This window comes from Pseudorca crassidens, chromosome 11 (genome assembly GCF_039906515.1).
Source record: "Pseudorca crassidens isolate mPseCra1 chromosome 11, mPseCra1.hap1, whole genome shotgun sequence".
NCBI classification, from domain to species: domain Eukaryota; kingdom Metazoa; phylum Chordata; class Mammalia; order Artiodactyla; family Delphinidae; genus Pseudorca; species Pseudorca crassidens.
In genome coordinates this window covers 88,485,180-88,501,879 of record NC_090306.1, presented here as the reverse complement: position 1 = coordinate 88,501,879, position 16,700 = coordinate 88,485,180, and the positions used below count along the sequence as shown (strand labels likewise).

Sequence of the window (16,700 nt, the reverse complement as noted above, 5' to 3'; positions counted from 1 at the left end):
ACTTTTATAAAACAACTGGCTCCAACTGAAATAACAGATACCACTCTGGCTGATGCATTGTAAAATAGACTTAAGAGATAAAAATTCATTTGAATAATTCTTCTCTGAGAAGAGTCTAAGAACACTGGGACTTAACATTCTGGAAAGGTGAAAGCTGATGAAGGTAAATACGGAATCAAAAGCCATAAGATCATGACTGAAAGAAAACTACAACTATAGACTAATCTTGAAGATTCTAAAAGGTAAATTTTAGGTCAAATAAAAACTCTTGCTCATAGCAATAAAGTTAAAATGACTGAGAATTTAAAAATAAATTTAAAGATATACACAAACACATGTATTCATCTAAGTGAAACAATCTTAGTATACTATTTGTGAGGCACATTCCTAGCATTTAAATTTGGTACCAGGCAGACTAATTCTGGCCTTCCACCAAAAAACCCAATGTCAGCGATTGTTGGGATACCCTACAGGTATGCCTGACTCGGTATTGCAATATTCTGTTGTTCTCCTATTAAGTAGTTAGCAATAAAGCCATTCAAGTTTTATGTTTTATGACATGTCCTTTTACTCTTTAAACCATTAATATAATTTCAATATATACACATATGTATGTATACACACACATTTCTGATTATTAAAGTAACATTTTATTACAGAAAAATCCTGAAAGCATAAAGAAGAAAATGAAAATTATCTCTGGCCCCACAACCTGAAGAAAGTCATCTAGCATCGTAGTGCAGATGTGTGAGGACTCACGTGAGAGTGTGAATGTACACACTGTGTGTGTTTTTAATAAAATTGGGAATGCAGTATATATATTTTGTCCACAGTTTTCCACTTAACATTGTACTGTGAACAGTTTTCTCTTTAACCCTTCATTTTCCAATCTATGTCAAACAATTACTAGAGGATACCCGAGTCTTTTCCTGAATTTATGTTAAAGGTGCTCAGCATTTAAAGCATATTTAACCGTCTGTAAACATATATCATGTGCAGGTAATATACTTACAGAAAATGGCATCACTGCAGCATGTGCCTCTACACGGCTGATCTTAGTTGCAGGTAATGCACATGTTTCATCAACTAAAAATTAAACAATTCATCAGATAAGACTTACATAATCACTTATCAAACAGATATATTAAAATATAATTATAAATATACAAAAAATCACAATAATTGGAAATATGGACCCTCTAACTTGAACTAATTCACAAAGTTCATTTTTTAAGGATTTGATGACTAGTTGGAACTTCAGAGAATGTTCACCAAACATGAAACACAATTCCTATTGCAAAAGAATAAAATGAGAATTTACAAAATCAGAAATCAATCAAGCTGGGAGAATTGTTACTCCACAGCCTAGAACTAATCTTTTCTAAGGAAAAAAAATTTTGCAGAATAAGTTCATGGTAGGAAAGATACATTCTGATTGTATTACAGTGTGTGCTAATTTAACTATTTTATGTAAGGTACTTTATCCTTTTATATTTGATTCAATCCAAGATGAAATGCAATTCCCATCTAAAACAAATACGTTTGATGAATTTATATACAAAAATGGTTCAAAATACAGTATGTGAAACACATTTCAAACCTTCAGATTTGGTACTGAATGTTGTTAGTGAAGTTTCATCTTTAACAACTGCCCCATTTGTACTGGATGATTCAGTTTTAATGGTCTGCTGGGTTACCATAGTTTGTGCGTTGGAGACAGTACTGGATACAGAAGTTTCAGGGATTATTGTTCTTAAGTCCAGGCAACTACTTAGAACACCTATATTTACTGAAGTGTGAGGACCTAAAATTAAAGGGAAAGGATTAATTATTAACATAACACCTGCAAATAACTGCTGTATCTTGTAGTTCTTGTCACCCAATTCTTGGCATTTTCAATTTTAAAATCGTAAACGTGAGCACCACGAAAGTCAGTCATATGACTTAACCATTAGGCATAAAATATCTAGAAAAATAAAGTGCATTATATCCATAACAGATTTCCAACTTCTCAGCTCCTTCTTCCATTCTAAACACTGAATCACTGTTCTTGAACTCTACTCAGTCATAGATCAAATGGCCTTTCCTCCCATTTTAGGAAAAGAAAAAGAGGTGATCAGGCATGAATGCCACCAATTTTCTGCCTTTTCTTGTCCTAAACTAGAAATGTATTTATGATTGTGCCCAACCCCTCTGTCCTCTCTTCCATTTCAGATGATGACTTCTCTCCTAAGGAAGTTTAATCTATTCTCTTGTGCTCTTGGTCCCATTCCTTCTGCATACTTTGGGACCCTCTTTTATCAATCATTCCTTTCTTTTTGGTGTTTTCAAATTCTTCTTCAGTAGTTTTGGCCCTCAGTCTATAAACATTATAAACAAGTATTCTCCAGTTACCATCTCCCCTCGCTAACTTCCTTTAGAGCAGTCTCTACTTCCTTGACCTCCCCAAATTTGATCCAGCACACAACTCTAATGAAATGGCTCTGACAAATGTCAAGGGATACTTATTTCTAAGGGATAGTTATCTATTTTCATTTACTTGACTTCTCTGCAATGTAAACAATCCTCACCACATACTCTTTTTTGAAACTGTTTCTGTCTATGACTTGTATTCACTCATGCATACATCATAAATGCATAGTCATAAACAGTGATGCCCACTATACAGGTAAAAAACATGATACCAATCTTTTTTCCTAACCTTCTTGGAATGCCTTTTCAATCTCTTTAGCTGGCTTCTCTTCTTCAAATGACTCTTTAAATGCAGGTGTTTCTAAGCCTTTTCTTTTCTCCCCTTGCATATTTTCCTGTTGTTTTAGCTACCATTCACGAATTATACATCTCTCAAATACATGTCCCAGGTGCAGTGCCAGGTCCTGAGAATCCAGCAGTAAACAAGTCAGACAAGGTCCCTGCTCTTGTGGAGCTTACATGTTAGATACTCTTAATTTCTAAATTTATACTTCTAGTCAAGAACTGCCTCATAGACTCCAGACCTAAGTATCCAACTGCCTATTAGAAATCTTTACCAATATGTTACTCAAGTGCCTCAAAAACAGTAAGTTCAAGGTTGAACCTATCTTATCCCCAAATCTGTTCTTGCTCCTGTATTTCCTATCTTCATCAACAACTGAATGTCCAACCCAGAAAACTGGGAGCCATGTTCAACTCATTTTTATTTCTCATATCTAACCAGTTTCCAAATCTAATAGGTGCTACTTTCTAAAGGTCTCTGAACTGATGTATTCTCTCCTCTCCATCCCACCCACTGCTTTAGTCTCTATGCATCTCTTGGAGTCCTAAAAGAACCTCCTAACGAGTCTCCCAACCATTTCCTATTATAACTCTTCCTGAGGGTGAGGCTAGAATGTCCTTTCCAAAATAAAAAACAAAAACTAATCGCGGGGCTTCCCTGGTGGTGTAGTGGTTTAGAAACCGCATGCCAATGCAGGAGACACGGGTTCGAGCCCTGGTCTGGGAAGATTCCACATGCCGTGGAGCAACTAAGCCCATGCACCACAACTACTGAGCCTGTGCTCTAGAGCCCGCGAGCCACAACTACTGAGCCTGCATGTCACAACTACTGGAGCCTGCGCACCTACAGCCCATGCCCTGCAACAAGAGAAGCCACCACAATGAGAAGCCCGCGCACTGCAATGAAGAGTAGCCCCTGCTCGCTGCAACTAGAGAATGCCCACGTGCAGCAACGAAGACCCAACGCAGCCAAAAATAAATTAATTAAATAAATTAATTAAAAGAAACACAACTAATTGTGTCACTCTTTCACTTTTGAAACATACAAAAAAAGGAAAAAAGAAAGAAACATATCAGCTACTCCAACCTACAGAGAAAAAGCCCAATCTCCTCTTGTTAACCTGAAATTGGGTAACCATTCATTCACACATTTGAATATCTACTATGTGCCAGACACTGTCATTGTACAACCACTCTTGTTTCTCCATTTGACTAATATTAATTTTATCCAAATTGCCTTACAAGTAGGATTCAGAGTACATTAAGATTCTCAAATCTCGTATTTGTTTTCAAGAGTATAAACTTCTTTATATGATAGACATAGAAAATCACTATAAAAAAAATTTAAACTGACGTCCAAGACCAAGCTTTTATAATTTTGACCAAATGATTCCCTTATATCAGAAAATCAACAAAACAAAAGTGCTCTCCTCTTCCACAAATAATAAAATTAGAAAAACTATAGGAAATTATTTTCCTTGAATACTTTAAGGTCGTAATTTTTTCAAATTAAAAATAAAACCACATATTCCTACGTCAGGGATATATCAGAATGAGATTTATAAAGTAATTTTAGAGAATGAAATCAGAGGCAACACTTAATATATCTCGAATGGTATCAGAATATTCAAATTAAATACTTTAAAATATAAGGATCACCAAATTACAAGCTGTACCATGAATTCAACAGGCTAATCAACAGTTTCATAAATGAACTACCTTTCTGGGGATAATCCAGTTACTTGGTAAACAAATATGTATTTATTTATTAAGTGATTACTATTTACCAGGCATGAATCTGGGTGCTGGAGAACTTTACGTGAACAAGGTAGACAAAATCCTGGCCCCAAATAAATTACTGCAGATAGTTATAAGTGCTAGGACAACAGGGTAATGGAACAGTGATACTGAACACACTGGCCAATCTCAAATGGTACACAAGAGCTCGCCTCATTTAAATTCTATAGTTAATAACTAATCTTTACTATTCAGGTAAGTTCTTGCTTGGTATCTTGACATCATTCTAATTAGGGTTAATATGGCAGGTATATATTATATTTTGAAAATGGATCCAAACCATATAACATTTACTTTTTCAAAGACTCTAAAATTTTTACCATTATTATAAAAAGCTTAAGCTTTATTTAGAATGCCATCTTTATACCTTCATTTTTCCTTAGCATATCCACCACACAACTGTTATGATTAGAAGCGTTAGTTGCCAAAGATGAATGTAAAGTGGCATTAGAATCAGTTGATGCTTTGAGTTCTGGTTTGTTTTTCAGTGAAGTTCCTTTCATAGCTGTATGTTCAGATTTTGCACTGTTCATTGTATCACTGATCTATAAGAAGTAAAATAATTTATTGTAGCAAGTAATGTTCAATTAAATAGAAATACATGTAAAAAACAAGCAAAATAATTTATAACTTAAATGTTTTGAAAATAAATTTTCCAAAATACAAAACAGTTTAAATAATATTCTTAATTTGTACAGGATTATACTTTAAATTTTATAATAGTTTAAGGAAACAATTTCTTTCCATTTAATATTCATTCTCAAAAGACCAGTTCTGAAGGGAAAAGGAACAATACATTTTCAGGGAAAAAAAAAAAAAATCTACATTTTTACAAGTGGTAGTTAGTATTCAAGTAAATACATACGTAACATAGGTGACAACACCCAAGATACTGAATTTAACATTCAAATTTTCTTAACAAGATCAGACATGTACACTAAAGATTTTACGACTCCTAAGAGAAAAATCTCAGTTATATGAAACCTTCAAGCATATGAATTATTCTATATGACTGAGTTTTCCATATAGGCTTCAAGATTTAATACATACATATCAATATTCTTCACTATTAAACAGTCTAGATAGGAATCTTCCTAATTACATTTGTTTGTCTTCTTAAAGACACTATAACAAACATATTTAAACCTTTTGATAATTCAAATCATCAATGTGAACATCAGTTATTATATAGCAATAATTACAGGTCTACTGAACCATAAAAGTGATCTGGCTTCATTCTAATACCCCAATATCGTTGCCTCTTTTTTGTTACATGTTTTTTGTTACTTTTCTGTCTCCACCTTTAATGTCAATTATAACTATATTATCAATTATAATTTCTCATAGCTCTAAGAATACTTGTCCATAATATGCCCTCTACTTCCCTTCTAATTGATAGTGATTGTGCTACTGTTAATAAATGATGATGATGACAGCCACAACCATTAAGGAGCATTGTATTATGTGACAGGCCTTGTGCTACATAGTTACAAAGTCTGTATCTCATTTAATCTTCATAAGAATTCTATAAATTGGATAAAATCACCCCTGGCTTACAGATGGAAAAAAATGAGACTCAGAGAGATCTTAAATAACACACCCAGGGTCAGGCAGCCAGCAAGTAGCAGAGCTAGAATTTGACCCTAAGTTTATTTCACTACCAAGTCTCCATGTTATACTATCTGGGAAGCACAGTAAAGCAAAGTGCAAGAAATGAGGTATGACTTTATAAAGCAGAAAAAGCTAAAGCTAAGAGCCTATAGGTGGAAAGTGACTGAGAGGTGAACTGGTTTTGCTGAAGAGCCCAGAAAGGCTTGGAAATTGGGGGCATCAGGTTCTTTGGAGGCTGAAGTGCAGAGTGCAGAACACCAGAGGACCATCATATAGAAGACTATATAAAAAGTGTCTGCAGCCCCAGCTCTGCTCTTCCAGCATACAAAGGCAGACAGATTCCTCACCTCCATTCGAACTGAAGAAGGGAGATAGGTAGAAAGATTAAAATGGGAGTCTCTGGACCATGGTACAGAGTCTCTCTGGTGAGGATGGAGGAGGGGCACCGATACTAAAAATGGGGATTAACTGAAAGTCTGCATACTGAACAGAAAGACACTGCCCTCTCTGCATTAAGCTCCCAGAATACTGATAGCCAGGCTTAGAGCCCTTAAGCAAGAGGTTGGAGAAGTCTCAGGGGAAACCCACTGGTTCACAAGATAAGATACTGATATTTGTAGATCCTCACTCAAAAACCCTCATTAAGGTCTACTAATCAAGCATGCCCATAGGCATAGAGCTGCTATGGTCTGACATGTCTGTGTCCCCCACAAATTTATATGTTGAAACGTAACCCCCAAGGTGATGGTATTAGGAAGTAGCTTTGGGCTGTGATTAGTGCCTTATAAAAGTGGCCCAAGAGTTTTGTTGGTTTTTTTTAAAACAGATTGTGCAAGATTGTTTTCACAAAAACTTGAAAAATTCACAAGTGGATCAGCAGTGCATGAGCACCCCCTTTTCCTGATGGTGAACGCCAACACTGTGTGGCTGACAGGGTCTTGGTGCTCCAGCTGGGTGGCAGGCCTGAGCCTCGGAGGTGGGAGAGACGAGTTCAGGACACTGGACCACCAGAGACCTCCTGGCCCCACGTAATATCAATCAGTGAGAGATCTCGCAGATCTCTGTCTCAACGCTAAGACCCAGCTCCACTCAATGACCAGCAAGCTCCAGTGGTGGACACCCCATGCCAAACAACTAGCAAGACAGGAACAAAACCCCACCCATTAGCAGAGAGGCTGCCTAATATACTAAGTTCACAGACACCCCAAAACACACCACTGGATGCGGTCATGCCCACCAGAAAGACAAGATCGAGCCTCACCCACCAGAACACAGGCACCAGGTCCCCTCCGCCAGGAAGCCTACACAACCCACTGAACCAACCTTACCCACTGGGGGCAGACACCAAAAACAATGGGGAACTACAAACCTGCAGCCTGCGAAAAGGAGACCCCAAACACAGTAAGTTAAGCAAAATGAGAAGACAGAGAAATACGCAGCAGATGAAGGAGCAAAATAAAAACCCACCGGACCTAACAAATGAAAAGGAAATAGGCCGTCTACCTGAAAAAGAATTCAGAGTAATGATAGTAAAGATGAGCCAAAATCTTGGAAACAGAATGGAGAAAATACAAGAAACGTTTAACAAGGACCTAGAAGAACTGAAGAGTAAACAAACAATGATGAACAACAAAATAAATGAAATTAAAAATTCCTTAGAAGGAACCAATAGCAGAATAACTGAGGCAGAAGAACGGATAAGTGACCTGGAAGATAAAACAGTGGAAATAACTACTGCAGAGCAGAATAAAGAAAAAAGAATGAAAAGAATTCAGGACAGTCTCAGAGACCTGTGGGACAACATTAAACACACCAACATTCGAATTATAGGGATCCCAGAAGAAGAAGAGAAAAAGAAAGGGACTGAGAAAATATTTGAAGAGATTATAGTTGAAAACTCCCCTAATATGGGAAAGGAAATAGTCAATCAAGTCCAAGAAGTGCGGAGTGTCCCATACAGGATAAATCCAAGGAGAAACACGCCAAGACACATATTAATCAAAATATCAAAAATTAAATACAAAGAAAAAATAATAAAAGCAGCAAGGGAAAAACAACAAATAACATACAAGGAAATCCCCATAAGGTTAACAGATGATCTTTCAGCAGAAACTCTGCAAGCCAGAAGGGAGCGGCAGGACATATTTCAAGTGATGAAAGGGAAAAACCTACAACCAAAATTACTCTACCCAGCAAGGATCTCATTCAGATCCGACGGAGAAATAAAACCTTTACAGACAAGCAAAAGCTAAGAATTCAGCACTAGCAAACCAGCTTTACAGCAAATGCTAAAGGAACTTCTCTAGGCAGGAAACACAAGAGAAGGAAAAGACCTACAATAACAAACCCAAAACAATTAAGAAAATGGGAATAGGAACATACATATTGATAATTACCTTAAATGTAAATGGATTGAACGCTCCAACCAAAAGACACAGGCTGGCTGAAGGGATTAAAAAACAAGACCCGTATATGTGCTGTCTACAAGAGACCCACTTCAGACCTAGGGACACATACAGACTGAAAGTGAGGGGATGGAAGAAAGATATTCCATGCAAATGGGAATCAAAAGAAAGCTGGAGTAGCAATACTCATATCAGATAAAATAGACTTTCAAATAAAGACTATTACAAGAGACAAAGAAGGACACTACATAATGAGCAACGGATCAATCCAAGAAGAAGATATAATAATTGTAAATATTTATGCACCCAACATAGGAGCACCTCAATACATAAGGCAATTGCTAACAGCCATAAAAGGGGAAACTGACAGTAACACAATAATAGTAGGGGACTTTAACACCTCACTTTCACCAATGGACAGATCAACCAAAATGAAAATAAATAAGGAAACACAAGTTTTAAATGATACATTAAACAAGATGGACTTAACTGATATTTATAGGACATTCCATCCAGAAACAACAGAATAAACTTTCTTCTCAAGTGCTCATGGAACATTCTGCCGGATAGATCATATCTTGGGTCACAAATCAAGCCTTGGTAAATTTAAGAAAATTGCAATCATATCAAGTATCTTTTCTGACTACAACATTATGAGACTAGATATCAATTACAGGGAAAAAAACTACAAAATCCAAACACATGGAGGCTAAACAATATGCTACTAAATAACTGAGAGATCACTGAAGAAATCAAAGAGGAAATCAAAAAATACCTAAAAACAAATGACAATGAAAACACGACGACCCAAAACCTATGGGATGCAGCAAAAGGAGTTATAAGAGGGAAGTATATAGCAATACGATCCTACTTCAAGAAACAAGAAAAATCTCAAATAAACTGTAACCTTACACCTAAAGCAATTAGAGAAAGAAGAACAAAAAACCCCCAAAGTTAGCAGAAGGAAAGAAATCATAAAGATCAGACCAGAAACAAAATGAAAAAGAAATAAAGGAAATGATAGCAAAGATCAATAAAACTAAAAGCTGGGTCTTTGAGAAGATTAAAAAAACTGATAGGGCTTCCCTGGTGGTGCAGTGGTTGAGAGTCCGTCTGCCGATGCAGGGGACATGGGTTCGTGCCCTGGTCCGGGAAGATCCCACATGTCGCGGAGCGGTTGGGTCTGTGAGCCATGGCCGCTGAGCCTGCGCGTCCGGAGCCTGTGCTCCGCAATGGGAGAGGCCGCAACAGTGAGAGGCCCGCGTACCGCAAAAAAAAAAAAAAAAAAAAAATTGATAAACCATTAGCCAGACTCATCAAGAAAAAAGGGAGAAGACTCAAATCAACAGAATTAGAAATGAAAAAGGAGAAGTAACAACTGACACTGCAGAAATACAAAGGATCATGAGAGATTACTACAAGCAACTATATGTGAATAAAATGGACAACCTGGAAGAAATGGACAAATTCTTAGAAGAGCACAACCTTCCCAGACTGAACCAGGAAGAAATAGAAAATAGAAACAGACTGATCACAAGCACTGAAATTGAAACTGTGATTAAAAAGCTTCCAACAAACAAAAACCCAGGTCCAGATGGATTCACAGGTGAATTCTATCAAACATTTAGAGAAGAGCTAACACCCATCCTTCTCAAACTCTTCCAAAATATAGCAGAGGGAGGAACACTCCCAAACTCATTCTACGAGGTCACCACCACCCTGATACCAAAACCAGACAAAGGTGTTACAAAATAAGAAAACTACAGGCCAATATCACTGATGAACATAGATGCAAAAATCCTCAACAAAATACTAGTAAACAGAATCCAGCAGCACATTAAAAGGATCATACACCATGATCAAGTGGGGTTTATCCTTGGAATGCAAGGATTCTTCAATATACACAAATCAATCAATGTGTTACACCATACTAACAAACTGAAGGATAAAAACCATATTATAATCTCAACTGATGCAGAAAAAGCTTTCGATAAAATTCAACACCCATTTATGATAAAAACTCTCTGGGAAGTAGGCATAGAGGGAACTTACCTCAACATAATAAAGGTCATATCTGACAAACCCACAGCCAACATTGCTCTCAATGGTGAAAACCAGAAACCATTTCCACTGAGATCAGGAAGAAGACAAGGTTGTCCACTCTCACCACTATTATTCAATATAGTTTTGGAAGCTTTAGCCACAGCAATCAGAGATGCAAAAGAAACAAAAGGAATCCAAATCGGAAAAGAAGAAGTAAAACTGTCACTGTTTGCAGATGACGTGATACCATACATACAGAATCCTAAAGATGCTACCAGAAAACTACTAGAGCTAATCAATGAATTTGGTAAAGTAGCAGGATACAAAATTAATGCACAGAAATCTCTTGCATTCTTATACCCTAATGAGGAAAAATCTGAAAGAGAAATTAAGGAAACACTCCCATTTACCATTGCAACAAAAAGAATAAAATACCTAGGAACAAACCTACCTAAAGAGACAAAAGACCTTTATGCAGAAAACTGTAAGACACTGATGAAAGAAATCAAAGATGATACAAACAGATGGAAAGATACACCATGTTCTTGGATTGGAAGAAACAACACTGTGAAAATGACTATACTACCCAAAGCAATCTACAGATTCAATGCAATCCCTATCAAACTACCACTGGCATTTTTCACAGAACTAGAACCAAAAATTTCACAATTTGTATGGAAACACAAAAAACTCTCAATAGCCAAAGCAATCTTGAGAAAGAAAAACAGAGGTGGAGGAAGCAGGCTCCCTGACTTCAGACTATACTCAAAGCTATAGTAATCAAGACAGTATGGTACTGGCACAAAAACAGAAATATAGATCAGTGGAACAGGATAGAAAACCCAGAGATAAACCCATGCACATATGGTCACCTTATCTTTGATAAAGAAGGCAAGAATATACAATGGAGAAAAGACAGCCTCTTCAATAAGTGGTGCTGGGAAAACTGGACAGCTACATGTGAAAGAATGAAATTAGGACACTCCCTAACACCATACACAAAAATAAACTCAAAATGGATTCGAGAACCAAATGTAAGACTGGACACTATAAAACTCTTAAGAGGAAAACATAGGAAGAACACTCTTTGACGTAAATCACAGCAAGATCTTTTTTGATCCACCTCCTAGAGTAATGGAAATAAAAGCAAAAATAAACAAATGGGACCTAATGAAACTTAAAAGCTTTTGCACAGCAAAGGAAACCATAAACAAGATGAAAAGACAACCCTCAGAATGGGAGAAAATATTTTCCAACTAAGCAACTGACAAAGGATTAATCTCCAAAATATACAAGCAGCTCATGTAGCTCAATATCAAAAAAACAAACAACCAAATCCAAAAATGGGCAGAAGACCTAAACAAACATTTCTCCAAAGAAAATATACAGACTGCCAACAAACACATGAAAGGATGCTCAACATCACTAATCATTAGAGAAATGCAAATCAAAACTACAGTGAGGTATCACCTCACACCGGTCAGAAAGGCCATCATCAAAAAATCTACGAACAATAAATGCTGTAGAGGGTGTGGAGAAAAGGGAACCCTCTTGCACTGTTGGTGGTAATATAAATTGATACAGCCACTATGGAGAACAGTATGGAGGTTCCTTAAAAAACTAAAAATAGAACTACCATACAACCCAGCAATCCTACTACTGGGCATATACCCTGAGAAAACTATAATTCAAAAACAGTCATGGACCAAAATGTTCATTGCAGCACTATTTACAATAGCCAGGACATGGAAGCAACCTAAGTGTCCATCGACAGATGAATGGATAAAGAAGATGTGGCACATATATACAATGGGATATTACTCAGCTATAAAAAGAAACAAAATTGAGTTATTTGTAGTGAGGTAGATGGACCTAGAGTCTGTCATACAGAGTGAAGTAAGTCAGAAATAGAAAAACAAATACCATATACTAACACATATATATGGAATCTAAAAAAAAAAAAAATGGCTCTGATGAACCTAGGGGCAGGACAGGAATAAAGACACAGATGTAGAGAATGGACTTGAGGACACGGGGAGGGGGAAAGGGAAGCTGGGACGAAGTGAGAGAGTGGCATGGACCAAATGTAAAATAGATAGCTAGTGGGAAGCAGCCGCATAGCACAGGGAGATCAGTTCAGTGCATTGTGACCACCTAGAGGGGTGGGATAGGGAGGGTGGGAGGGAGACGCAAAAGGGAGGGGATATGGGGATATATGTATATGTATAGCCGATTCACTTTGTTATACAGCAGCAACTAACACAACAATGTAAAGCAATTATACTCCAATAAAGATGTTAAAAAAAAAAAAAAAAGTGGCCCAGGGCTTCCCTGGTGGCGCAGTGGTTGGGAGTCCACCTGCCGATGCAGGGGACATGGGTTCGTGCCCCGGTCCAGGAGGATCCCACATGCCGCGGAGCGGCGTAGCCTGTGCTCCGCAAGGGGAGAGTCCACAGCAGTGAGAGGCCTGCGTACCGCCAAAAAAAAAAAAAAAAAAAGTGGCCCAAGAAAGATCCATTGTCCCTTCCACCATGTGAGGATACAATGAGAAGTCAGCAGTCTGCAACCCTAAAGAGGTTCCTCACCAGAACTCTACCATGCAGGCACCCTGATCTCAGACTTCCAGCCTCCAGAAATGCAGGAAATAAATGTCTATTGTTTATAAGCCACCTAGGCTGTGGTGTTTTGTTATAGCGGGCCAAATGGACTAAGACATCTTCCAAGCTCATTTTTAACGCCTCACTTAAACATGAAAGGACAGCCAAGCATCACCAGACATTTGATAACAGCCTCTAACATGGAAGTCCAAGACCAAAACAAATTTTTTTTAAAAGGAGCTTGAAAAAAAGAAATAATGTTGAGAGCAGAATATAACTCCCTTTTTTAAAAAAAAGCATAATTCTTGAAGAGATAAGGGAAAATATTACATTCATGAAGCAAAAATAAAATGTCATAAAAGAAATAAAGAATAAGAGCAGGCTTTTAGAGATTAAATATGTGGTTGAATATATTTAAAAATTACATAGAAGATTTATAACATAAATGAAGAAACTTTTCAGAAAGCAGAACAGACAGAGGAAAAATAGAAAGTAAAAAGTAAAATCAGAGGATTAGTTCAGGAGGACCATCATTCAATTAACAGGAGTTTCCAAAAAAGAGAAAGAGAATGTGGAAGGAGGAAATAATCAGTAATGAAAGCCATGAGTTTCCAGAATGACGCAGCCCACTGACTGCACAGTACAGTGAATGAAGCAAAGACACACACTCTAAGGTACATCACTGTTGAAATTTCAGAGAACTGGGGATTAAAACAAAAAAAATTAGGTCACACATAAACGATCAGGAATCCGAGTGGCAACAGACTTCTTAACAGCAACACTGAATGCTAAAAGAGAGTAGGAAAATGTCTTACCATTTCTAAGGAAAACATTTCCAATACAGAATTCTATATATAACGCAGCCAAGCTACCAATCAAACGTGAACAGAGAAAAGGCATTTTCACATATGTAAGATCTCAAAAAGTTTACCTTTCATAAACCCTTTCTCAGGAAATTACTGGAGAATACCAAGAAAGAATGAAATGAGATCAATGGACTCTAACACAGAAAAGAGGTAAAAGAAACTTCCAAAGTGAAACAAATGGAAGTTCTAATCTGAGAGCTGAGTAGCAGACTTAGAGAAGAATTAGTACAGACTAGAGCATCAAGACAGAGGCCCTGGGAGGAATGGTTCCGGGGGCAGGGGGTGGTGAAGAAAGAAAAAAGAGACTACCTTATATGTTTGAATATTTTGAGAGGAGTTTTATTATTTTATTGGATAATCTGAGTATTAATTAATGATAGGCAAGAAGAAAACCAAGCAAATGAAAAAGTGAGGCAGTTAACAATGCCAAGAAAAACAAAAAATTACATGAAGAAGGAACAATGTTCACAGCACACTACATGGCTCACCTATGAATATGTCATCATCACAATGTAAATATCAAATAATGATTCAACTAAACATATTTAAAGGATGTGGGAAGAGGAAGGGGAGGAAATGGCAATATTTTAAGAGATCATAAAATCTTCATCTTCCATTACTAAAGACAATTGACCTAAAACTAGAAAGTCAAGAAGTGGCAGCACAAGGATTTTATTTAAAAGCACAAAGGTGGATACCAGAAGAGAGCTAAAATATTTGAAAGTAGTTGTTTCTAGAGGCAGGATCAAGGGCAAGTAGGAGCAGAGCAGGAAACTATTGCTCTTCATTATAAACCTTGTAGTACCACATAAATTAAAAAAAAAACAAAAACCAAACATATATATATATACATACATATAAATATATACACACATATATATACATATATATGTGTGTGTATATATATATATGTGTGTGTATATATATATATACACGTATATATATAGTGTGTGTGTGTGTTTGTGTGTTTGTATTAGCCTCTGATACTATGTGTAATGAGACTTCAATCTCTTGGCCAGGGGTTCTTAATTCAGGCTACTGTCACAATGATATACGGAGCTTTCCTTAAAAACAGAGTTATCTGGGCATCGTTTTAAGATTCTGCTTCACTAGATCTGGGGAAAGGCATGGGGAATCTGTGTTTATTTGTTTGTTTTTTAATCTCAGAGGTGATTGTGATGTGCAGCCACGGTTCAGAACCCCTGTCCTAGGGTAATATGCTAAAAATATTAATAAAAATTGGGACTGTAACCATAAACATTCATTTACTGTTATAAATTTTTTCAACTTACACTGTTAGGAATGATGCTATTACTGCCTTGTCTGTGTGGGTCCATCCTGACTCCTGTAGGAATGGGAAAGTTCAGACTGATATGCTCTAAATTAGCTTCAAGAAAATACATTACAATCAAATATTTTTAAAAGTTACATATTAAAGGTTTAAAAAGTTGCATATTTATCAAAGTTTACCTGTTTTCTTAATAGTCTGCTTAATAGTTGACTGAAATCCTTTTTGGAAGAACATGTAAAATTAAATTTGCCTTTACTTTCCTTCCAAGTGCCTGTTAGTTAAAAATACTTTTGAAAGAAGCTGAAATATTTATGAAAACTAATTAAAACCATCTCCTGAAGTCAAGTAGCATGTCAGATTAAGAAAGTACATCAAAATGAACTCCAGAAAAAACATTCTACCCTACATGCCTATGTGTTCTACTACACCATAATGGTAATACAGTCAAGTTTCAGAGTTGAAACATATTTTTCAGGCAGGAAACATCATAGAATAAAATTTCTTAAACCAGGTCTAATCACAGGCTTTTCTACACTATCTTTCTTTCGTGAAGCATATGAGCATACACGCTTTAAGTGTGAAAATTATGTTACCTTGCATATTTGGTGTTGCTGAAGAATCTGATGACACAGCTTGGTACGGCAAGTCTGTATTCAACTGCAAAAGATAGCCTTCAACTGTAGGCACTTCATCCCATTTGACATGAAAAGAGTTGGTAGTGGCTTTGATCAGTTGTACTTGTGATGGTGCCGGTGGTTTCTCTAAAGAACAATATTGGTATTATGTATTAAAGTTTCAAATGTATCAACAGTTTGCCTATATAGCTTGTGGACCTGGAGTTCTGAAAACATCAGCAATGAACAGTTCATCTGTTTACTAAGAGGAAAAAATTTACTCAGATAAACATAGCTATAGTAGGTCAAATAAAAATAATTTGGAGTTCTGATTTTATTTATCTAATTCCTTATATGAATAAATCTATAAACAAAATAATTTAGTTCCAAGCTGAGTCATCAAATTAAAAAAAATATTTAATCCTAGAAGTGTGGGGAAAAACCAAGTACTTTATAGTTACAGCTATGCTATTTTACCTTCTTGGTAAGTTTTTAATTTTATGACCCAATTTTGAGCCAACAGCATACATGTCAGAAATACTGTTAATGTTGGCAAAAATGATTTGGACATGATATTTTGGAAAAACTTCTTTGAAGTAACTTCTTTGAAGTTAATACCTTCTTATCAAAACTTGTACTAACCAGGGCTTCCCTGGTGGCGCAGTGGTTGAGAGTCCGCCTGCTGATGCAGGGGACACAGGTTCGCGCCCCGGTCTGGGAAG

The 16,700-nt window shown here is 36.6% G+C and overlaps 1 protein-coding gene across 5 annotated transcripts in view; it reads right to left on the bottom strand.

Moving 5' to 3' along the window:
- Positions 1 to 16,700, bottom strand: part of HCFC2 (host cell factor C2) — a 46,781-nt gene that overhangs the window by 11,569 nt on the left and 18,512 nt on the right. For all 5 annotated transcript variants that reach the window (XR_010932553.1, XM_067697750.1, XM_067697751.1 and 2 more), the window contains exons 8-12: positions 15,958 to 16,125; positions 15,366 to 15,418; positions 4,919 to 5,096; positions 1,601 to 1,804; positions 1,013 to 1,086 (exon numbers count right to left, since the gene is read on the bottom strand). Coding sequence is in view for 4 of the 5 variants with exons in the window: in XM_067697750.1 (XP_067553851.1) it covers positions 1,013 to 1,086; positions 1,601 to 1,804; positions 4,919 to 5,096; positions 15,366 to 15,418; positions 15,958 to 16,125 (677 nt within the window). In the remaining variant the exon portion in view is untranslated. The remainder of the gene's footprint in view (positions 1 to 1,012; positions 1,087 to 1,600; positions 1,805 to 4,918; positions 5,097 to 15,365; positions 15,419 to 15,957; positions 16,126 to 16,700) is intronic.